General features: G+C 49.4%; 1 protein-coding gene across 1 annotated transcript; it reads left to right on the top strand.

Moving 5' to 3' along the window:
- The first annotated feature begins 788 nt into the window (after window positions 1-788).
- On the top strand, window positions 789-5,023 carry LOC147661075 (uncharacterized). Its single transcript, XM_086951354.1, has 2 exons — window positions 789-1,235; window positions 4,409-5,023. The coding sequence occupies exons 1-2, from the start codon at window positions 789-791 to the stop codon at window positions 5,021-5,023; spliced, it is 1,062 nt and encodes a 353-aa protein (XP_086807480.1).
- Window positions 5,024-23,560: the final 18,537 nt, after the last annotated feature.

Below are 23,560 nucleotides of genomic sequence, written 5' to 3' on the forward strand. Positions count from 1 at the left end.
CTGATACTTGCCTCTCTTTTCCTTTTTCCCCTTCGGCATCGGCGTGGGCGGCCAGCACGGAGCCTCCTGATCCCCCTGAGCGGCGGAGTCCGGTCCGGAGGAAAGAAGAGGGAACTCGTAGGAAACAGCACAGAGAGAGAAGCAGATCACCACGAAGGTCCACAGTTCGCAAAACCTGTACAGATGCACTGTATGAACAATTAAAAGCCAGAGTCACTAAAACACGTCTCCTGCCCTTTTCTGGTCCCGCAGTTACAGTGGTGGAGAATGCGGGCACTGTAGCCATCTGCGACCAGAAGATGGAGAGCGTGGTACAAGCCCTGGTGCAAGGGCAGGAGAGGTTAGAGAGGTTGGCAGAGCAACAGCTCAGGGCAGCAGAAGCCGACAGAGAACTGATAAAAACAGCCGTGACGGCCCGTGCTCTGGACCCCCCTCTTACGTCCGGCCCAGTGTCAGTCAGCAACATACCCCACACCATAGGCGGGGTCTCTCTGCAAAAATACCAACCTGGAGAGGACCCCGATGCCTTCTTATTAAATTTTGAGCGGGCGGCCAGAGCCTGTGGATGGCCTGGGGCCAAATGGCCGTTTTTTTTGGCCCCGCTGTTGGTTGGCGAGGCCCAAGCCGCTTACCAGGTGGCCAATCCAAGGGGTGATACCCCTTATACGGATATCAAACGGATTATCCTGGACCATCTGGGATTGGACCGGGAAGCTTACCGGCTGAGGTTCCGGCGAGAACGAGGCGTAACAGGAGAAACGCCAAAAACTCTGTTTGTCAGATTGAAGATGGCCGCCGACAAGTGGCTCAGCCCGAACGAAAGCACAAAAGAGGAAATAATGGACCGGATTTATTTGGAACAGTTTGTAGAGGCGCTACCCTTTCCCACCCAGAGGTGGCTAAAACAACACCATGATCTGACGACAGCTCAAGCCGTAGAGATGGCTAACACATACTCACGGGTACAACAGAGACCCCTGCCGGCCCAGGAGTCTGACAAGGTGAAGACGCCCTTCAGACCAGAGAAAAAACTCCTGAGGGTTCCAGAACCACCCAAACCACGTCCCTGGAAAAGCGAACCCCTCCCTCACACGGGACCACAGTGCTTTGAATGCGGGACCTGGGGTCATATAGCCAGGCATTGCCCCAGGAGAAGACCGGCAGACGAACCGATGGAAGTAGGATATCTGCCCCGAACCGTCCTCTACTCGGCGGAGATGGGACACGCATACCGCGTAAGTATGAGGATAAACGGTAACCCAGTGCAGGCGCTCCTGGATTCTGGCTGCCGCCAGTCGGTAGTACAGGCCCACCACGTAAGGCCCCACCAGCTCATACCCCACGAACAAGTATACATCCGATGTGTCCACGGGGATGTGAAACCCTATCCCGTCGCTCTATTGCCCCTAGAATCCCAGGAAGGACCAGCCGTACGGGTTCGGGTCGGGGTATTATCTACGCTGCCTGAAGACCTGATAATCGGAACGGACAACCCGGCCTTTTTGTCCATGTTCGAGCGGAGTATGGCCCAGACGAAGAAGACACTGGAAACAAGGAGACCCTCAGAAGCGGTGACGGCGTTAGCTTCATCGGATCCCTGGACATTGGACCGCAGTTTTCAATTCGCCCAGGCCAATGAATCCACATTGGTTAACGCCTGGGAGAAGGCACATCACACCCAAGACGAAGACCCACTGCGTTATCCGAGACTGTATATCAAAAACGGCCTGTTGTACCGACAGGGGGGAAAAGAGGACCCCGAGCAGTTGTTGGTTCCGGTGTCATTCCGCGAACAAGTCCTGTTCTTTTCGCATTCTCATTTGGTGACCGGTCACACGGGAGCAGAGAAAACCACCCAGAACCTCCTGAAGTGTTTTTACTGGCCCGGGATATACAAAGACGCTTTGACCTACTGCAAGGAGTGTGACATTTGCCAAACCAGAAACATGACGAGGCCCCCTGCGGTGCCATTACAACCCCTCCCCATTATTGGAGTTCCCTTTGAACGAATTGGTATGGACATTATTGTACCTCTCCCAAAAACAAAGAAAGGATATTCATATGTCCTAGTCATCGTCGACTATGCCACGCGATTCCCGGAAGCATTTCCCCTCACCTCCACCACCTCCAAGAACGTGGCGGACAAGATGCTTGAGCTATTCACCCGGGTGGGTTTCCCTAAGGAAATACTAACCGACCAGGGGACCCCTTTCGTGTCACGCCTCATGGGGGACGTATGTAAAGTGCTTCACATACACCAGATAAGGACCGCTGTATACCACCCGCAAACCGACGGATTAGTAGAGAGATACAACCGCACACTAAAAACCACCTTAAGAAAAATGCTGGAAGTCAACAGTAACGAATGGGACCAGGTGCTTCCCATTGCTTTGTATGTCATCCGAGGGCAGACCCAAAGCAGTTTAGGGGTCTCGGCCTTTGAGATGTTATATGGGAGAAAGCCCAGATCACTACTGGACATGACCAAGGAGGCGTGGGAAAAAGAAACCCCAGAAGAGACCGCAAATACCCTGGAACACGCTCGAAACCTGCGTTCCAAGCTAGGGAAACTAAGGGACCTGGCGTTCGCCAATCTCGAGAAACACCAGAACAAACAGAAGACCCTTTATGATAAAGGAAAGAAATGGAGGATCTTGGAAAGAGGAGATTGGGCTCTAGTGTTGTTGCCCTCCTCCACACAAAAATTCAAAGCGGAGTGGAGTGGTCCGTACCAAGTCGTGGAGAAGATCGGTAAGACCAGTTACCGGCTACAAGTGAACGCCAGAAAAAAGCAAGTCTACCACATAAACCTGCTAAAGAAGTGGTTGGGGAAACCCCCCCACCCGGTCCACCTTGCTGAGTCGGATAAAAACCCTTGCCTTTCCACGATTCCCCTGCTAGTGATCAACGATGATTTGAGACAGGAGGAAAAACAAGAGTTGCTGGACGTCCTGCTGAAACAAGAACAGGTGTTTTCCGACCTCCCGGGGAAAACCACGATGGCTGAACACCGAATAGACACCGACCCAGGGAAGACCGTAAAAATACGGCCCTATCGGATCCCAGAAGCCAGGAGACAAGACATACGCCGCGAGGTAACTGACATGTTACAACTCGGCGTCATACGCCCCTCACACAGCAACTGGTCAAGCCCAATCGTTCTCATACCCAAACCGGACGGATCACGCAGATTCTGTATGGACTTCCGGGCCCTAAACGCCATCTCGAAGTTCGATGCATATCCCATCCCTCGGATTGACGAACTCATAGAGAAGTTGGGAGATGCGCAGTACATAAGCACGATCGACCTCACAAAAGGGTACTGGCAGGTACCGCTGAGGGAGGAGGACCGGCATAAAACAGCCTTTTCAACCGAGGAGGGCCATTATGAGTTTACGGTGCTACCGTTTGGCCTTCACGGAGCACCCGCCACCTTTCAGAGACTTATGAATAACGTACTACACGGTCTGTCGTCCTTCACCTCAGCGTACCTGGACGACATTGTGGTGTTCAGCCCCGACTGGAAGACCCATTTGAGACACCTGTCGCAAGTGTTGGATACCCTGAACCATGCGGGACTGAAGATTAATGCAAAAAAATCACGGATAGCCTTTCACAAAGTCAAGTACCTGGGGTACGTCCTGGGACACGGCATGATCGAGCCACAAACGGAGAAAGTCCGGGCCATTTCTGAGGCACCGTTTCCCACCACAAAAAAAGAACTACGTGCGTTTTTGGGGCTAATAGGGTACTATCGACGGTTTATACCGAACTTTGCTCAGGTGGCCGCCCCCCTCACGGACGCCCTGCAGACCTCTGTCAAGCAGGCCGCGCTGGCCAAACCCACGGTGGTCATGTTGGACTCTTTCAACAAGTTGAAGAAAAGGATCACTTCCACCCCCGTCCTCAATTCCCCGGATTATACGCGTCCATTCGCCTTGCACACGGACGCGTCCGAGTTTGGGATCGGCGCGGTGCTGTCACAGGAAGGCCGGGATGGATTGGACCACCCAATCCTGTTCGTCAGTCGGAAGCTGTTCCCGCTGGAACTAAAGTATGCAACGGTAGAGAAGGAGTGCCTGGCTATCCGTTGGGCCGTGGAAAAATTGGCCTATTACCTCGAGGGCCGGCCCTTCTCGCTCTACACAGACCATGCGCCCCTTACTTGGATGGCCCGGAACAAATCGACCAATGCCAGGGTCATGAGGTGGTTCCTGGCATTGCAGCCGTACAACTTCAGGGTGTGCCACAAGCGTGGTGTGGACAACGTTGGGGCTGATTATCTGTCTCGTCATCCGCTTCCCGAGCGGAAGCGTCCAGGGGGGGAGGTGTGTAACGGGGTCCCCCTTGCGAGCACCGCCACAGGGCGCGAACTGACCCAATGTGACCCCCCCTCTTCTTTCCACAGCCCACGCAGTATTCGGAGTGGTACAGCCCCGACACCTACAGTTGCGACGAGGAAGACGTATGGCCCTTTAACCAGTCCGGCGGTGTAGAAGAGGCGGAGTTTCCCAGGTGGATAAAGGAGGAGAACGCCCAGCCCCAGGTGTGTCTATACACCGGAGGAGCGGTCAGAGTGGAGAGGAGCGGAGTGGCGGGAAGCAGCGTGGAGGAGCGGAGAGAAGAAGGACGAGAGAGCGGAGAAAAGGAGCGGAGGAGAGGAGGAAGCGGAGAGCGCGAGGACAAGCCGAGCGACAGCATCAGGAGGATCGACGAGACCCCTCGCTCTGAAGGAGAGCCGACGGATCAGGAGTGGACCTGGGAGCTGATCTCCGAGAGCAGCTCGGACCGAGCATTGCAGGAGGAAGTAGACGCCGAGAAACCAGAGGAGGAACGGGGAACGCCTGGAGGCCAACACCACGCGTCGCCCAGCCGTACGCCAGGAGGGGTACGGCTCACGGAGGTACGTAAACGCTTCCTGGGGTGGTTCACCGATAAAGCCAGAAGACTAGCGGACAGGGGAGGGAGGAACCTGAGGGACGTCCCCAGGGGGGAAAGCACGAGCACTCGCCCTCCTCCTTGAAGTTAAACTAGCGGAGCAAGATCACTGTACTACGTGTTCCCCTCACTACCCCAACCTTGTGTTTCCAACTGCATACCTGTGGATCTATTCTGATACTTGCCTCTCTTTTCCTTTTTCCCCTTCGGCATCGGCGTGGGCGGCCAGCACGGAGCCTCCAGATCCCCCTGAGCGGCGGAGTCCGGTCCGGAGGAAAGAAGAGGGAACCCGTAGAAAACAGCACAGAGAGAGAAGCAGATCACCACGAAGGTCCACAGTTCGCAAAACCTGTACAGATGCACTGTATGAACAATTAAAAGCCAGAGTCACTAAAACACGTCTCCTGCCCTTTTCTGGTCCCGCGGTTACAGGGGGTCTTGGAGCATCGCTGGGTATGGATAGATTTGACTGCAAGTGGTTTGAAGAAAATACATGGTGGCAAAGGGGAGTTAGGGCCTAGCTGCAGAGCGCGCACAGAGTGATTTGGGAATGAGGCCTAAATTATTCTAAGTCTCACTTTTTCTGGTTTTGCTTTTTGGCTGTTTTGGGGTGTTAAACTTGTTTTCGCCTGGGTTGACGGGTCAGAGGGCATTGCGGGGAAGGTCTAATACCAGATGAAAGTGTTTTGGAGAAAATCCATGGTGAAAATGTTTTTCACTTTGCAGAGTTTTTGCTCACTTTTGTGTTTTTGGGGGCCTGCTTGGGGGGGCTCCTGGTGTTTTGGGGGTTGGGGGTCTTGGAGCATCGCTGGGTATGGATAGATTTGACTGCAAGTGGTTTGAAGAAAATCCATGGTAGCAAAGGGGAGTTAGGGCCTAGCTGCAGAGAGCAAACAGAGTGATTTGGGAATGAGGCCTAAATTATTCCAAGTCTCACATTTTCCGGTTTGCTTTTTGGCTGTTTGGGGGCGTTAAACTTGTTTTCGCCTGGGTTGACGGGTCTGGGGGCATTGCTGGGAAGGTCTAATACCGGATAAAAGTGTTTTGGAGAAAATCCATGGTGAAAATTATTTTCACTTTGCAATGTTTTTGCTCACTTTTGTGTTTTCGGGGGCCTGCTTGGGGGGGCTCCTGGTGTTTGGGGGGTTGGGGGGTCTTGGAGCATCGCTGGGTATGGATAGTTTTGACTGCAAGTGGTTTGAAGAAAATCCATGGTGGCAAAGGGGAGTTAGGGCCTAGCTGCAGAGAGCGCACAGAGAGATTTGGGAATGAGGCCTAAATTATTCCAAGTCTCACTTTTTCCGGTTTGCTTTTTGGCTGTTTGGGGGTTTTAAACTTGTTTTCGCCCGCGTTGACGGGTCTGTGGGCATTGCTGGGAAGGTCTAATACCGGATAAAAGTGTTTTGGAGAAAATCCATGGTGAAAAAGTTTTTCACTTTGCAAAGTTTTCGCTCACTTTTGTGTTTTCGGGGGCCTGCTTGGGGGGGTTCCTGGTGTTTGGGGGTGTTGGGGGGTCTTGGAGCATCGCTGGGTATGGATAGTTTTGATTGCAAGTGGTTTGAAGAAAATCCATGGTGGCAAAGGGGAGTTAGGGCCTAGCTGCAGAGAGCGCAAAGAGTGATTTGGGAATGAGGCCTAAATTATTCCAAGTCTCACTTTTTCCGGTTTGCTTTTGGCTGTTTGGGGGTGTTCAACTTGTTTTCGCCTGGGTTGACGGGTCTGGGGACATTGCTGTGAAGGTCTAATACCGGATAAAAGTGTTTTGGAGAAAATCCATGGTGAAAATTATTTTCACTTTGCAGAGATTTTGATCACTTTTGTTTTTTCGGGGGCCTGCTTGGGGGGGTTCCTGGTGTTTGGGGGGATTGGGAGGTCATGGAGCATCGCTGGGTATGGATAGTTTTGATTGCAAGTGGTTTGAAGAAAATCCATGGTGGCAAAGGGGAGTTAGGCCCTAGCTGCAGAGAGCGCAAAGAGTGATTTGGGAATGAGGCCTAAATTATTCTAAGTCTCACTTTTTATGGTTTTGCTTTTTGGCTGTTTGGAGGTATTAAACTTGTTTTCGCCTGGGTTGACGGGTCTGGGGGCATTGCTCGGAAGGTCTAATACCGGATAAAAGTGTTTTGGAGTAAATCCATGGTGAAAAAGTTTTTCACTTTGCAGAGTTTTTGCTTACTTTAGTGTTTTCAGGGGCCTGCTTGGGGGAGGCTCCTGGTGTTTGGGGGGTTGGGGGGTCTTGGAGCATCGCTGGGTATGGATAGTTTTGACTGCAAGTGGTTTGAAGAAAATCCATGGTGGCAAAGGGGAGTTAGGGCCTAGCTGCAGAGAGCGCACAGAGTGATTTGGGAATGAGGCCTAAATTATTCCAAGTCTCACTTTTTCTGGTTTGCTTTTTGGCTGTTTGGGGGTGTTCAACTTGTTTTCGCCTGGGTTGACTGGTCTGGGGGCATTGCCGGGAAGGTCTAATACCAGATGAAAGTGTTTCGGAGAAACTCCATGGTGAAAATGTTTTTCACTTTGCAGAGTTTTTGCTCACTTTCGTGTTTTTGGGGTTCTGCTTGGGGGGGGCTCCTGGTGTTTGAGGGGTTGGGGGGTCTTGGAGCATCGCTGGGTATGGATAGTTTTGACTGCAAGTGGTTTGAAGAAAATCCATGGTGGCAAAGGGGAGTTAGGGCCTAGCTACAGAGAGCGCAAAGAGTGATTTGGGAATGAGGCCTAAATTATTCCAAGACTCACTTTTTCTGGTTTGCTTTTTGGCTGTTTGGGGGTGTTCAACTTGTTTTCGCCTGGGTTGACTGGTCTGGGGGCATTGCCGGGAAGGTCTAATACCAGATGAAAGTGTTTCGGAGAAACTCCATGGTGAAAATGTTTTTCACTTTGCAGAGTTTTTGCTGACTTTCGTGTTTTTGGGGTTCTGCTTGGGGGGGGCTCCTGGTGTTTGGGGGGTTGGGGGGTCTTGGAGCATCGCTGGGTATGGATAGATTTGACTGCTAGCTGTTTGAAGAAAATCCATGGTGGCAAAGGGGAGTTAGGGCCTAGCTGCAAAGAGCAAACAGAGTGATTTGGGAATGAGGCCTAAATTATTCCAAGTCTCACTTTTTCCGGTTTGATTTTTGGCTGTTTGGGGGTGTTAAACTTGTTTTCGCCTGGGTTGACGGGTCTGGGGGCATTGCTGGGAAGGTCTAATACCGGATAAAAGTGTTTTGGAGAAAATCCATGGTGAAAACGTTTTTCACTTTGCAGAGTTTTCGCTCACCTTTGTGTTTTCGGGGGCCTGCTTTTGGGGGTTCCTGGTATTTGGGGGGTGCGGGGTCTTGGAGCATCGCTGGGTATGGATAGATTTGACTGCAAGTGGTTTGAAGAAAATCCATGGTGGCAAAGGGGAGTTAGGGCCTAGCTGCAGAGAGCAAACAGAGTGATTTGGGAATGAGGCCTAAATTATTCCAAGTCTCACTTTTTCCGGTTTGCTTTTTGGCTGTTTGGGGGTGTTAAACTTGTTTTTGCCTGGGTTGACGGGTCTGGGGGCATTGCTGGGAAGGTCTAATACCGGATAAAAGTGTTTTGGAGAAAATCGATGGTGAAAATTAATTTTACTTTGCAGAGTTTTTGCTCACTTTTGTGTTTTCGGGGGCCTGCTTGAGGGGGTTCCTGGTGTTTGGGGGGGTTGGGGGTCTTGGAGCATCGCTGGGTATGGATAGTTTTGATTGCAAGTGGTTTGAAGAAAATCCATGGTGGCAAAGGGGAGTTAGGCCCTAGCTGCAGAGAGCAAACAGAGTGATTTGGGAATGAGGCCTAAATTATTCCAAGTCTCACTTTTTCCGGTTTGCTTTTTGGCTGTTTGGGGGTGTTAAACTTGTTTTTGCCTGGGTTGACGGGTCTGGGGGCATTGCTGGGAAGGCCTAATACCGGATAAAAGTGTTTTGGAGTAAATCCATGGTGAAAAAGGTTTTCACTTTGCAGAATTTTCCTTACTTTAGTGTTTTCGGGGGCCTTCCTTGGGGGGGCTCCTGGTGTTTGGGGGGTCTTGGAGCATCGCTGAGTATGGATAGTTTTGACTGCAAGTGGTTTGAAGAAAATCCATGGTGGCAAAGGGGAGTTAGGGCCTAGCTGCAGAGAGGGCAAAGAGTGATTTGGGAATGAGGCCTAAATTATTCCAAGACTCACTTTTTCTGGTTTGCTTTTTGGCTGTTTGGGGGTGTTCAACTTGTTTTCGCCTGGGTTGACGGGTCTGGGGGCATTGCCGGGAAGGTCTAATACCAGATGAAAGTGTTTCGGAGAAACTCCATGGTGAAAATGTTTTTCACTTTGCAGAGTTTTTGCTCACTTTCGTGTTTTTGGGGGCCTGCTTGGGGGGGGGCTCCTGGTGTTTGGGGGGTTGGGGGGTCTTGGAGCATCGCTGGGTATGGATAGATTTGACTGCAAGTGGTTTGAAGAAAATCCATGGTGGCAAAGGGGAGTTAGGGCCTAGCTGCACAGAGCAAACAGAGTGATTTGGGAATGAGGCCTAAATTATTTCAAGTCTCACTTTTTCCGGTTTGATTTTTGGCTGTTTGGGGGTGTTAAACTTGTTTTCGCCTGGGTTGACGGGTCTGGGGGCATTGCTGGGAAGGCCTAATACCGGATAAAAGTGTTTTGGAGTAAATCCATGGTGAAAAAGGTTTTCACTTTGCAGAATTTTCCTTACTTTAGTGTTTTCGGGGGCCTGCTTGGGGGGGGCTCCTGGTGTTTGGGGGGTTGGGGGGTCTTGGAGCATCGCTGGGTATGGATAGTTTTGACTGCAAGTGGTTTGAAGAAAATCCATGGTGGCAAAGGGGAGTTAGGGCCTAGCTGCAGAGAGCGCACAGAGTGATTTGGGAATGAGGCCTAAATTATTCCAAGTCTCACTTTTTACTGTTTGCTTTTTGGCTGTTTGGGGGTGTTCAACTTGTTTTCGCCTGGGTTGACGGGTCTGGGGGCATTGCCGGGAAGGTCTAATACCAGATAAAAGTGTTTCGGAGAAACTCCATGGTGAAAATGTTTTTCACTTTGCAGAGTTTTTGCTCACTTTCGTGTTTTTGGGGGCCTGCTTGCGGGGGGGCTCCTGGTGTTTGAGGGGTTGGGGGGTCTTGGAGCATCGCTGGGTATGGATAGATTTGACTGCAAGTGGTTTGAAGAAAATCCATGGTGGCAAAGGGGAGTTAGGGCCTAGCTGCAGAGAGCAAACAGAGTGATTTGGGAATGAGGCCTAAATTATTTCAAGTCTCACTTTTTCCGGTTTGATTTTTGGCTGTTTGGGGGTGTTAAACTTGTTTTCGCCTGGGTTGACGGGTCTGGGGGCATTGCTGGGAAGGTCTAATACCGGATAAAAGTGTTTTGGAGAAAATCCAAGGTGAAAACGTTTTTCACTTTGCAGAGTTTTCGCTCACCTTTGTGTTTTCGGGGGCCTTCTTTTGGGGGTTCCTGGTATTTGGGGGGGTGGGGGGTCTTGGAGCATCGCTGGGTATGGATAGTTTTGATTGCAAGTGGTTTGAAGAAAATCCATGGTGGCAAAGGGGAGTTAGAGCCTAGCTGTAGAGCGCGCACGGAGTGATTTGAGAATGAGGCCTAAATTATTCTAAGTCTCACTTTTTCCGGTTTTGCTTTTTGGCTGTTTGGGGGTGTTTTACTTGTTTTCGCCTGGGTTGACGGGTCTTGGGGCATTGCTGGGAAGGTCTAATACCGGATAAAATAGTTTCGGAGAAAATCCATGGTGAAAAAGTTTTTCACTTTGCAGAGTTTTTGCTTACTTTAGTGTTTTCAGGGGCCTGCTTGGGGGGGGGCTCCTGGTGTTTGGTGGTTTGGGGGGTCTTGGAGCATCGCTGGGTATGGATAGTTTTGACTGCAAGTGGTTTGAAGAAAATCCATGGTGGCAAAGGGGAGTTAGGGCCTAGCTGCAGAGAGCGCACAGAGTGATTTGGGAATGAGGCCTAAATTATTCCAAGTCTCACTTTTTACGTTTTTCTTTTTGGCTGTTTGGGGGTGTTCAACTTGGTTTCGCCTGGGTGGACGGGTCTGGGGGCATTGCCGGGAAGGTCTAATACCAGATGAAAGTGTTTCGGAGAAACTCCATGGTGAAAATGTTTTTCACTTTGCAGAGTTTTTGCTCACTTTCGTGTTTTTGGGGGCCTGCTTGGGGGGGGCTCCTGGTGTTTGAGGGGTTGGGGGGTCTTAGAGCATCGCTGGGTATGGATAGATTTGACTGCAAGTGGTTTGAAGAAAATCTATGGTGGCAAAGGGGAGTTAGGGCCTAGCTGCAGAGAGCAAACAGAGTGATTTGGGAATGAGGCCTAAATTATTTCAAGTCTCACTTTTTCCGGTTTGATTTTTGGCTGTTTGGGGGTGTTAAACTTGTTTTCGCCTGGGTTGACGGGTCTGGGGGCATTGCTGGGAAGGTCTAATACTGGATAAAACAGTTTCGGAGAAAATCCATGGTGAAAACGTTTTTCACTTTGCAGAGTTTTTGCTTACTTTAGTGTTTTCGGGGGCCTGCTTGGGGGGGCTCCTGGTGTTTGGTGGGTTGGGGGGTCTTGGAGCATCGCTGGGTATGGATAGTTTTGATTGCAAGTGGTTTGAAGAAAATCCATGGTGGCAAAGGGGAGTTAGAGCCTAGCTGCAGAGCGCGCACAGAGTGATTTGGGAATGAGGCCTAAATTATTCCAAGTCTCACTTTTTACGGTTTGCTTTTTGGCTGTTTGGGGGTGTTAAACTTGTTTTCGCCTGCGTTGACGGGTCTGGGGGCATTGCTGGGAAGGTCTAATACCGGATAAAAGTGTTTTGGAGAAAATCCATGGTGAAAAAGTTTTTCACCTTGTAGAGTTTTCGCTCACTTTTGTGTTTTCGGGGGCCTGCTTGGGGGGTTTCCTGGTGTTTGGGGGGTTTGGGGGGTCTTGGAGCATCGCTGGGTATGGATAGTTTTGATTGCAAGTGGTTTGAAGAAAATCCATGGTGGCAAAGGGGAGTTAGGGCCTAGCTGCAGAAAGCGCACAGAGTGATTTGGGAATGAGGCCTAAATTATTCCAAGTCTCACTTTTTACGGTTTGCTTTTTGGCTGTTTGGGGGTGTTCAACTTGTTTTCGCCTGGGTTGACGGGTCTGGGGGCATTGCCGGGAAGGTCTAATACCAGAAGAAAGTGTTTCGGAGAAACTCCATGGTGAAAATGTTTTTCACTTTGCAGAGTTTTTGCTCACTTTCGTGTTTTTGGGGGCCTGCTTGGGGGGGGGGGGGCTCCTGGTGTTTGAGGGGTTGGGGGGTCTTGGAGCATCGCTGGGTATGGATAGATTTGACTGCAAGTGGTTTGAAGAAAATCCATGGTGGCAAAGGGGAGTTAGGGCCTAGCTGCAGAGAGCGCACAGAGTGATTTGGGAATGAGGCCTAAATTATTCCAAGTCTCACTTTTTCCGGTTTGCTTTTTGGCTGTTTGGGGGTGTTAAACTTGTTTTCACCTGGGTTGACGGGTCTAGGGGCATTGCTGGGAAGGTCTAATACCGGATAAAAGTGTTTTGGAGAAAATCCATGGTGAAAAAGTTTTTCACTTTGCAGAGTTTTCGCTCACTTTTGTGTTTTGGGGGGCCTGCTTTTGGGGGTTCCTGGTGTTTGGGGGGTTGGGGGGTCTTGGAGCATCGCTGGGTATGGATAGTTTTGATTGCAAGTGGTTTGAAGAAAATCCATGGTGGCAAAGGGGAGTTAGGGCCTAGCTGCAGAGAGCGCAAAGAGTGATTTGGGAATGAGGCCTAAATTATTCCAAGCCTCACTTTTTCTGGTTTGCTTTTTGGCTGTTTGGGGGTGTTCAACTTGTTTTCGCCTGGGTTGACTGGTCTGGGGGCATTGCCGAGAAGGTCTAATACCAGATGAAAGTGTTTCGGAGAAACTCCATGGTGAAAATGTTTTTCACTTTGCAGAGTTTTTGCTCACTTTCGTGTTTTTGGGGTTCTGCTTGGGGGGGGCTCCTGGTGTTTGGGGGGTTGGGGGGTCTTGGAGCATCGCTGGGTATGGATAGATTTGACTGCTAGTGGTTTGAAGAAAATCCATGGTGGCAAAGGGGAGTTAGGGCCTAGCTGCAGAGAGCGCACAGAGTGATTTGGGAATGAGGCCTAAATTATTCCAAGTCTCACTTTTTACGGTTTGCTTTTTGGCTGTTTGGGGGTGTTAAACTTGTTTTCGCCTGCGTTGACGGGTCTGGGGGCATTGCTGGGAAGGTCTAATACCGGATAAAAGTGTTTTGGAGAAAATCCATGGTGAAAAAGTTTTTCACCTTGTAGAGTTTTCGCTCACTTTTGTGTTTTCGGGGGCCTGCTTGGGGGGTTTCCTGGTGTTTGGGGGGTTTGGGGGGTCTTGGAGCATCGCTGGGTATGGATAGTTTTGATTGCAAGTGGTTTGAAGAAAATCCATGGTGGCAAAGGGGAGTTAGGGCCTAGCTGCAGAAAGCGCACAGAGTGATTTGGGAATGAGGCCTAAATTATTCCAAGTCTCACTTTTTACGGTTTGCTTTTTGGCTGTTTGGGGGTGTTCAACTTGTTTTCGCCTGGGTTGACGGGTCTGGGGGCATTGCCGGGAAGGTCTAATACCAGAAGAAAGTGTTTCGGAGAAACTCCATGGTGAAAATGTTTTTCACTTTGCAGAGTTTTTGCTCACTTTCGTGTTTTTGGGGGCCTGCTTGGGGGGGGGGGGCTCCTGGTGTTTGAGGGGTTGGGGGGTCTTGGAGCATCGCTGGGTATGGATAGATTTGACTGCAAGTGGTTTGAAGAAAATCCATGGTGGCAAAGGGGAGTTAGGGCCTAGCTGCAGAGAGCGCACAGAGTGATTTGGGAATGAGGCCTAAATTATTCCAAGTCTCACTTTTTCCGGTTTGCTTTTTGGCTGTTTGGGGGTGTTAAACTTGTTTTCACCTGGGTTGACGGGTCTAGGGGCATTGCTGGGAAGGTCTAATACCGGATAAAAGTGTTTTGGAGAAAATCCATGGTGAAAAAGTTTTTCACTTTGCAGAGTTTTCGCTCACTTTTGTGTTTTGGGGGGCCTGCTTTTGGGGGTTCCTGGTGTTTGGGGGGTTGGGGGGTCTTGGAGCATCGCTGGGTATGGATAGTTTTGATTGCAAGTGGTTTGAAGAAAATCCATGGTGGCAAAGGGGAGTTAGGGCCTAGCTGCAGAGAGCGCAAAGAGTGATTTGGGAATGAGGCCTAAATTATTCCAAGCCTCACTTTTTCTGGTTTGCTTTTTGGCTGTTTGGGGGTGTTCAACTTGTTTTCGCCTGGGTTGACTGGTCTGGGGGCATTGCCGAGAAGGTCTAATACCAGATGAAAGTGTTTCGGAGAAACTCCATGGTGAAAATGTTTTTCACTTTGCAGAGTTTTTGCTCACTTTCGTGTTTTTGGGGTTCTGCTTGGGGGGGGCTCCTGGTGTTTGGGGGGTTGGGGGGTCTTGGAGCATCGCTGGGTATGGATAGATTTGACTGCTAGTGGTTTGAAGAAAATCCATGGTGGCAAAGGGGAGTTAGGGCCTAGCTGCAGAGAGCGCACAGAGTGATTTGGGAATGAGGCCTAAATTATTCCAAGTCTCACTTTTCACGGTTTGATTTTTGGCTGTTTGGGGGTGTTAAACTTGTTTTCGCCTGGGTTGACGGGTCTGGGGGCATTGCTGGGAAGGTCTAATACCGGATAAAAGTGTTTTGGAGAAAATCCATGGTGAAAACGTTTTTCACTTTGCAAGGTTTTTGCTCACCTCTGTGTTTTCGGGGGCCTGCTTTTGGGGGTTCCTGGTATTTGGGGGGGGGGGGGGGGTCTTGGAGCCTCGCTGGGTATGGATAGTTTTGACTGCAAGTGGTTTGAAGAAAATCCATGGTGGCAAAGGGGAGTTAGGGCCTAGCTACAGAGAGCACACAGAGTGATTTGGGAATGAGGCCTAAATTATTCCAAGTCTCACTTTTCACGGTTTGCTTTTTGGCTGTTTGGGGGTGTTATACTTGTTTTCGCCTGCGTTGACGGGTCTGGGGGCATTGCTGGGAAGGTCTAATACCTGATAAAAGTGTTTTGGAGAAAATCCATGGTGAAAAAGTTTTTAACCTTGTAGAGTTTTCGCTCACTTTTGTGTTTTCGGGGGCCTGCTTGGGGGGATTCCTGGTGTTTGGGGGGGGGGTGGGGGGTCTTGGAGCATCGCTGGGTATGGATAGTTTTGATTGCAAGTGGTTTGAAGAAAATCCATGGTGGCAAAGGGGAGTTAGGGCCTAGCTGCAGAGAGCGCACAGAGTGATTTGGGAATGAGGCCTAAATTATTCCAAGTCTCACTTTTTCTGGTTTGCTTTTTGGCTGTTTGGGGGTGTTAAACTTGTTTTCGCCTGCGTTGACGGGTCTGGGGGCATTGCTGGGAAGGTCTAATACCGGATAAAAGTGTTTTGGAGAAAATCCATGGTGAAAAAGTTTTTCACTTTGCAGAGTTTTCGCTCACTTTTGTGTTTTCGGGGGCCTGCTTGGGGGTTCCTGGTGTTTGGGGGCGTTGGTGGGTCTTGGAGCATCGCTGGGTATGGATAGTTTTGATTGCAAGTGGTTTGAAGAAAATCCATGGTGGCAAAGGGGAGTTAGGCCCTAGCTGCAGAGAGCGCAAAGAGTGATTTGGGAATGAGGCCTAAATTATTCTAAGTCTCACTTTTTACGGTTTTGCTTTTTGGCTGTTTGGAGGTATTAAACTTGTTTTCGCCTGGGTTGACGGGTCTGGGGGCATTGCTGGGAAGGTCTAATACCGGATAAAAGTGTTTTGGAGTAAATCCATGGTGAAAAAGTTTTTCACTTTGCAGAGTTTTTGCTTACTTTAGTGTTTTCAGGGGCCTGCTTGGGGGAGGCTCCTGGTGTTTGGGGGGTTGGGGGATCTTGGAGCATCGCTGGGTATGGATAGTTTTGACTGCAAGTGGTTTGAAGAAAATCCATGGTGGCAAAGGGGAGTTAGGGCCTAGCTGCAGAGAGCGCACAGAGTGATTTGGGAATGAGGCCTAAATTATTCCAAGTCTCACTTTTTCCGGTTTGCTTTTTGGCTGTTTGGGGGTGTTAAACTTGTTTTCACCTGGGTTGACGGGTCTAGGGGCATTGCTGGGAAGGTCTAATACCGGATAAAAGTGTTTTGGAGAAAATCCATGGTGAAAAAGTTTTTCACTTTGCAGAGTTTTCGCTCACTTTTGTGTTTTGGGGGGCCTGCTTTTGGGGGTTCCTGATGTTTGGGGGGGTAGGGGGGTCTTGGAGCATCACTGGGTATGGATAGTTTTGATTGCAAGTGGTTTGAAGAAAATCCATGGTGGCAAAGGGGAGTTAGGGCCTAGCTGCAGAGAGCGCAAAGAGTGATTTGGGAATGAGGCCTAAATTATTCCAAGACTCACTTTTTCTGGTTTGCTTTTTGGCTGTTTGGGGGTGTTCAACTTGTTTTCGCCTGGGTTGACTGGTCTGGGGGCATTGCCGGGAAGGTCTAATACCAGATGAAAGTGTTTCGGAGAAACTCCATGGTGAAAATGTTTTTCACTTTGCAGAGTTTTTGCTCACTTTCGTGTTTTTGGGGTTCTGCTTGGGGGGGGCTCCTGGTGTTTGGGGGGTTGGGGGGTCTTGGAGCATCGCTGGGTATGGATAGATTTGACTGCTAGTGGTTTGAAGAAAATCCATGGTGGCAAAGGGGAGTTAGGGCCTAGCTGCAAAGAGCAAACAGAGTGATTTGGGAATGAGGCCTAAATTATTCCAAGTCTCACTTTTTCCGGTTTGATTTTTGGCTGTTTGGGGGTGTTAAACTTGTTTTCGCCTGGGTTGACGGGTCTGGGGGCATTGCTGGGAAGGTCTAATACCGGATAAAAGTGTTTTGGAGAAAATCCATGGTGAAAACGTTTTTCACTTTGCAGAGTTTTCGCTCACCTCTGTGTTTTCGGGGGCCTGCTTTTGTGGGTTCCTGGTATTTGGGGGGGGTGGGGGGTCTTGGAGCATCGCTGGGTATGGATAGTTTTGATTGCAAGTGGTTTGAAGAAAATCCATGATGGCAAAGGGGAGTTAGAGCCTAGCTGCAGAGCGGGCAAGGAGTGATTTGAGAATGAGGCCTAAATTATTCTAAGTCTCACTTTTTACGGTTTGCCTTTTGGCTGTTTGGGGGTGTTAAACTTGTTTTCCCCTGCGTTGACGGGTCTGGGGGCATTGCCGGGAAGGTCTAATACCAGATGAAAGTGTTTCGGAGAAACTCCATGGTGAAAATGTTTTTCACTTTGCAGAGTTTTTGCTCACTTTCGTGTTTTTGGGGGCCTGCTTGGGGGGGGGGCTCCTGGTGTTTGGTGGGTTGGGGGGTCTTGGAGCATCGCTGGGTATGGATAGTTTTGACTGCAAGTGGTTTGAAGAAAATCCATGGTGGCAAAGGGGAGTTAGGGCCTAGCTACAGAGAGCACAAAGAGTGATTTGGGAATGAGGCCTAAATTATTCCAAGTCTCACTTTTTACGGTTTGCCTTTTGGCTGTTTGGGGGTGTTAAACTTGTTTTCCCCTGCGTTGACGGGTCTGGGGGCATTGCCGGGAAGGTCTAATACCAGATGAAAGTGTTTCGGAGAAACTCCATGGTGAAAATGTTTTTCACTTTGCAGAGTTTTTGCTCACTTTCGTGTTTTTGGGGGCCTGCTTGGGGGGGGCTCCTGGTGTTTGAGGGGTTGGGGGGTCTTGGAGCATTGCTGGGTATGGATAGATTTGACTGCAAGTGGTTTGAAGAAAATCCATGGTGGCAAAGGGGAGTTAGGGCCTAGCTGCAGAGAGCAAACAGAGTGATTTGGGAATGAGGCCTAAATTATTTCAAGTCTCACTTTTTCCGGTTTGATTTTTGGCTGTTTGGGGGTGTTAAACTTGTTTTCGCCTGGGTTGACGGGTCTGGGGGCATTGCTGGGAAGGTCTAATACCGGATAAAAGTGTTTTGGAGAAAATCCAAGGTGAAAACGTTTTTCACTTTGCAGAGTTTTCGCTCACCTTTGTGTTTTCGGGGGCCTGCTTTTGGGGGTTCCTGGTATTTGGGGGGGTGGGGGGTCTTGGAGCATCGCTGGGTATGGATAGTTTTGATTGCAAGTGGTTTGAAGAAAATCCATGGTGGCAAAGGGGAGTTAGAGCCTAGCTGCAGAGCGCGCACGGAGTGATTTGAGAATGAGGCCTAAATTATTCTAAATCTCACTTTTTCCGGTTTTGCTTTTTGGCTGTTTGGGGGTGTTTTACTTGTTTTCGCCTGGGTTGACGGGTCTTGGGGCATTGCTGGGAAGGTCTAATACCGGATAAAATAGTTTCGGAGAAAATCCATGGTGAAAAAGTTTTTCACTTTGCAGAGTTTTTGCTGACTTTAGTGTTTTCAGGGGCCTGCTTGGGGGGGGGCTCCTGGTGTTTGGTGGTTTGGGGGGTCTTGGAGCATCGCTGGGTATGGATAGTTTTGACTGCAAGTGGTTTGAAGAAAATCCATGGTGGCAAAGGGGAGTTAGGGCCTAGCTGCAGAGAGCGCACAGAGTGATTTGGGAATGAGGCCTAAATTATTTCAAGTCTCACTTTTTACGGTTTGCTTTTTGGCTGTTTGGGGGTGTTCAACTTGTTTTCGCCTGGGTTGACGGGTCTGGGGGCATTGCCGGGAAGGTCTAATTCCAGATGAAAGTGTTTCGGAGCAACTCCATGGTGAAAATGTTTTTCACTTTGCAGAGTTTTTGCTCACTTTTGTGTTTTTGGGGGCCTGCTTGGGGGGGGGGGCTCCTGGTGTTTGAGGGGTTGGGGGGTCTTGGAGCATCGCTGGGTATGGATAGTTTTGATTGCAAGTGGTTTGAAGAAAATCCATGGTGGCAAAGGGGAGTTAGGCCCTAGCTGCAGAGAGCGCAAAGAGTGATTTGGGAATGAGGCCTAAATTATTCCAAGACTCACTTTTTCTGGTTTGCTTTTTGGCTGTTTGGGGGTATTAAACTTGTTTTCGCCTAAGTTGACGGGTCTGGGGGCATTGCTGGGAAGGCCTAATACCGGATAAAAGTGTTTTGGAGTAAATCCATGGTGAAAAAGGTTTTCACTTTGCAGAATATTCCTTACTTTAGTGTTTTCGGGGGCCTGCTTGGGGGGGGCTCCTGGTGTTTGGGGGGTCTTGGAGCATCGCTGAGTATGGATAGTTTTGACTGCAAGTGGTTTGAAGAAAATCCATGGTGGCAAAGGGGAGTTAGGGCCTAGCTGCAGAGAGCGCAAAGAGTGATTTGGGAATGAGGCCTAAATTATTCCAAGACTCACTTTTTCTGGTTTGCTTTTTGGCTGTTTGGGGGTGTTCAACTTGTTTTCGCCTGGGTTGACGGGTCTGGGGGCATTGCCGGGAAGGTCTAATACCAGATGAAAGTGTTTCGGAGAAACTCCATGGTAAAAATGTTTTTCACTTTGCAGAGTTTTTGCTCACTTTCGTGTTTTTGGGGGCCTGCTTGGGGGGGGCTCCTGGTGTTTGGGGGGTTGGGGGGTCTTGGAGCATCGCTGGGTATGGATAGATTTGACTGCAAGTGGTTTGAAGAAAATCCATGGTGGCAAAGGGGAGTTAGAGCCTAGCTGCAGAGCGCGCACGGAGTGATTTGAGAATGAGGCCTAAATTATTCTAAGTCTCACTTTTTCCGGTTTTGCTTTTTGGCTGTTTGGGGGTGTTATACTTGTTTTCGCCTGGGTTGGCGGGTCTGGGGGCATTGCTGGGAAGGTCTAATACCGGATAAAATAGTTTCGGAGAAAATCCATGGTGAAAAAGTTTTTCACTTTGCAGAGTTATTGCTTACTTTAGTGTTTTCAGGGGCCTGCTTGGGGGGGGGCTCCTGGTGTTTGGTGGGTTGGGGGGTCTTGGAGCATCGCTGGGTATGGATAGTTTTGACTGGAAGTGGTTTGAAGAAAATCCATGGTGGCAAAGGGGAGTTAGGGCCTAGCTGCAGAGAGCGCACAGAGTGATTTGGGAATGAGGCCTAAATTATTCCAAGTCTCACTTTTTACGTTTTTCTTTTTGGCTGTTTGGGGGTGTTCAACTTGTTTTCGCCTGGGTTGACGGGTCTGGGGGCATTGCCGGGAAGGTCTAATACCAGATGAAAGTGTTTCGGAGAAACTCCATGGTGAAAATGTTTTTCACTTTGCAGAGTTTTTGCTCATTTTCGTGTTTTTGGGGGCCTGCTTGGGGGGGGGGCTCCTGGTGTTTGAGGGGTTGTGGGGTCTTAGAGCATCGCTGGGTATGGATAGATTTGACTGCAAGTGGTTTGAAGAAAATCCATGGTGGCAAAGGGGAGTTAGGGCCTAGCTGCAGAGAGCAAACAGAGTGATTTGGGAATGAGGCCTAAATTATTTCAAGTCTCACTTTTTCCGGTTTGATTTTTGGCTGTTTGGGGGTGTTAAACTTGTTTTCGCCTGGGTTGACGGGTCTGGGGGCATTGCTGGGAAGGTCTAATACTGGATAAAATAGTTTCGGAGAAAATCCATGGTGAAAAAGTTTTTCACTTTGCAGAGTTTTTGCTTACTTTAGTGTTTTCGGGGGCCTGCTTGGGGGGGGCTCCTGGTGTTTGGTGGGTTGGGGGGTCTTGGAGCATCGCCGGGTATGGATAGTTTTGATTGCAAGTGGTTTGAAGAAAATCCATGGTGGCAAAGGGGAGTTAGAGCCTAGCTGCAGAGCGCGCACAGAGTGATTTGGGAATGAGGCCTAAATTATTCCAAGTCTCACTTTTTACGGTTTGCTTTTTGGCTGTTTGGGGGTGTTAAACTTGTTTTCGCCTGCGTTGACGGGTCTGGGGGCATTGCTGGGAAGGTCTAATACCGGATAAAAGTGTTTTGGAGAAAATCCATGGTGAAAAAGTTTTTCACCTTGTAGAGTTTTCGCTCACTTTTGTGTTTTCGGGGGCCTGCTTGGGGGGTTTCCTGGTGTTTGGGGGGTTTGGGGGGTCTTGGAGCATCGCTGGGTATGGATAGTTTTGATTGCAAGTGGTTTGAAGAAAATCCATGGTGGCAAAGGGGAGTTAGGGCCTAGCTGCAGAGAGCGCACAGAGTGATTTGGGAATGAGGCCTAAATTATTCCAAGTCTCACTCTTTACGGTTTGCTTTTTGGCTGTTTGGGGGTGTTCAACTTGTTTTCGCCTGGGTTGACGGGTCTGGGGGCATTGCCGGGAAGGTCCAATACCAGAAGAAAGTGTTTCGGAGAAACTCCATGGTGAAAATGTTTTTCACTTTGCAGAGTTTTTGCTCACTTTCGTGTTTTTGGGGGCCTGCTTGGGGGGGGGGGCTCCTGGTGTTTGAGGGGTTGGGGGGTCTTGGAGCATCGCTGGGTATGGATAGATTTGACTGCAAGTGGTTTGAAGAAAATCCATGGTGGCAAAGGGGAGTTAGGGCCTAGCTGCAGAGAGCGCACAGAGTGATTTGGGAATGAGGCCTAAATTATTCCAAGTCTCACTTTTTCCGGTTTGCTTTTTGGCTGTTTGGGGGTGTTAAACTTGTTTTCACCTGGGTTGACGGGTCTAGGGGCATTGCTGGGAAGGTCTAATACCGGATAAAAGTGTTTTGGAGAAAATCCATGGTGAAAAAGTTTTTCACTTTGCAGAGTTTTCGCTCACTTTTGTGTTTGGGGGGGCCTGCTTGGCGGGATTCCTGGTGTTTGGGGGGGGTTGGGGGGTCTTGGAGCATCGCTGGGTATGGATAGTTTTGATTGCAAGTGGTTTGAAGAAAATCCATGGTGGCAAAGGGGAGTTAGGGCCTAGCTGCAGAGAGCGCACAGAGTGATTTGGGAATGAGGCCTAAATTATTCCAAGTCTCACTTTTTCTGGTTTGCTTTTTGGCTGTTTGGGGGTGTTAAACTTGTTTTCGCCTGCGTTGACGGGTCTGGGGGCATTGCTGGGAAGGTCTAATACCGGATAAAAGTGTTTTGGAGAAAATCCATGCTGAAAAAGTTTTTCACTTTGCAGAGTTTTCGCTCACTTTTGTGTTTTCGGGGGCCTGCTTGGGGGTTCCTGGTGTTTGGGGGCGTTGGGGGGTCTTGGAGCATCGCTGGGTATGGATAGTTTTGATTGCAAGTGGTTTGAAGAAAATCCATGGTGGCAAAGGGGAGTTAGGCCCTAGCTGCAGAGAGCGCAAAGAGTGATTTGGGAATGAGGCCTCAATTATTCTAAGTCTCACTTTTTACGGTTTTGCTTTTTGGATGTTTGGAGGTATTAAACTTGTTTTCGCCTGGGTTGACGGGTCTGGGGGCATTGCTGGGAAGGTCTAATACCGGATAAAAGTGTTTTGGAGTAAATCCATGGTGAAAAAGTTTTTCACTTTGCAGAGTTTTTGCTTACTTTAGTGTTTTCAGGGGCCTGCTTGGGGGAGGCTCCTGGTGTTTGGGGGGTTGGGGGATCTTGGAGCATCGCTGGGTATGGATAGTTTTGACTGCAAGTGGTTTGAAGAAAATCCATGGTGGCAAAGGGGAGTTAGGGCCTAGCTGCAGAGAGCGCACAGAGTGAGTTGGGAATGAGGCCTAAATTATTCCAAGTCTCACTTTTTCCGGTTTGCTTTTTGGCTGTTTGGGGGTGTTAAACTTGTTTTCACCTGGGTTGACGGGTCTAGGGGCATTGCTGGGAAGGTCTAATACCGGATAAAAGTTTTTTGGAGAAAATCCATGGTGAAAAAGTTTTTCACTTTGCAGAGTTTTCGCTCACTTTTGTGTTTTGGGGGGCCTGCTTTTGGGGGTTCCTGGTGTTTGGGGGGGTAGGGGGGTCTTGGAGCATCGCTGGGTATGGATAGTTTTGATTGCAAGTGGTTTGAAGAAAATCCATGGTGGCAAAGGGGAGTTAGGGCCTAGCTGCAGAGAGCGCAAAGAGTGATTTGGGAATGAGGCCTAAATTATTCCAAGACTCACTTTTTCTGGTTTGCTTTTTGGCTGTTTGGGGGTGTTCAACTTGTTTTCGCCTGGGTTGACTGGTCTGGGGGCATTTCCGGGAAGGTCTAATACCAGATGAAAGTGTTTCGGAGAAACTCCATGGTGAAAATGTTTTTCACTTTCAGAGTTTTTGCTCACTTTCGTGTTTTTGGGGTTCTGCTTGGGGGGGGCTCCTGGTGTTTGGGGGGTTGGGGGGTCTTGGAGCATCGCTGGGTATGGATAGATTTGACTGCTAGTGGTTTGAAGAAAATCCATGGTGGCAAAGGGGAGTTAGGGCCTAGCTGCAAAGAGCAAACAGAGTGATTTGGGAATGAGGCCTAAATTATTCCAAGTCTCACTTTTTCCAGTTTTGCTTTTTGGCTGTTTGGGGGTGTTATACTTGTTTTCGCCTGGGTTGGCGGGTCTGGGGGCATTGCTGGGAAGGTCTAATACCGGATAAAATAGTTTCGGAGAAAATCCATGGTGAAAAAGTTTTTCACTTTGCAGAGTTTTTGCTTACTTTAGTGTTTTCGGGGGCCTGCTTGGGGGGGGCTCCTGGTGTTTGGTGGGTTGGGGGGTCTTGGAGCATCGCTGGGTATGGATAGTTTTGACTGCAAGTGGTTTGAAGAAAATCCATGGTGGCAAAGGGGAGTTAGGGCCTAGCTACAGAGAGCGCACAGAGTGATTTGGGAATGAGGCCTAAATTATTCCAAGTCTCACTTTTTACGGTTTGCCTTTTGGCTGTTTGGGGGTGTTAAACTTGT

The sequence above is a fragment of the Lissotriton vulgaris genome, unplaced genomic scaffold, assembly GCF_964263255.1.
Source record: "Lissotriton vulgaris unplaced genomic scaffold, aLisVul1.2 SCAFFOLD_551, whole genome shotgun sequence".
Lineage (NCBI taxonomy): Eukaryota > Metazoa > Chordata > Amphibia > Caudata > Salamandridae > Lissotriton > Lissotriton vulgaris.

Bases quoted from the DNA above. Each gene is read 5' to 3' on its own strand.
- LOC147661075 (XM_086951354.1), top strand. From the start codon at position 789: ATGGCCGCCGACAAGTGGCTCAGCCCGAACGAAAGCACAAAAGAGGAA. The intron at 1,236-4,408 runs GTAAGTATGAGG...TTCTTTCCACAG, and splicing joins AGATGGGACACGCATACCGC to CCCACGCAGTATTCGGAGTG.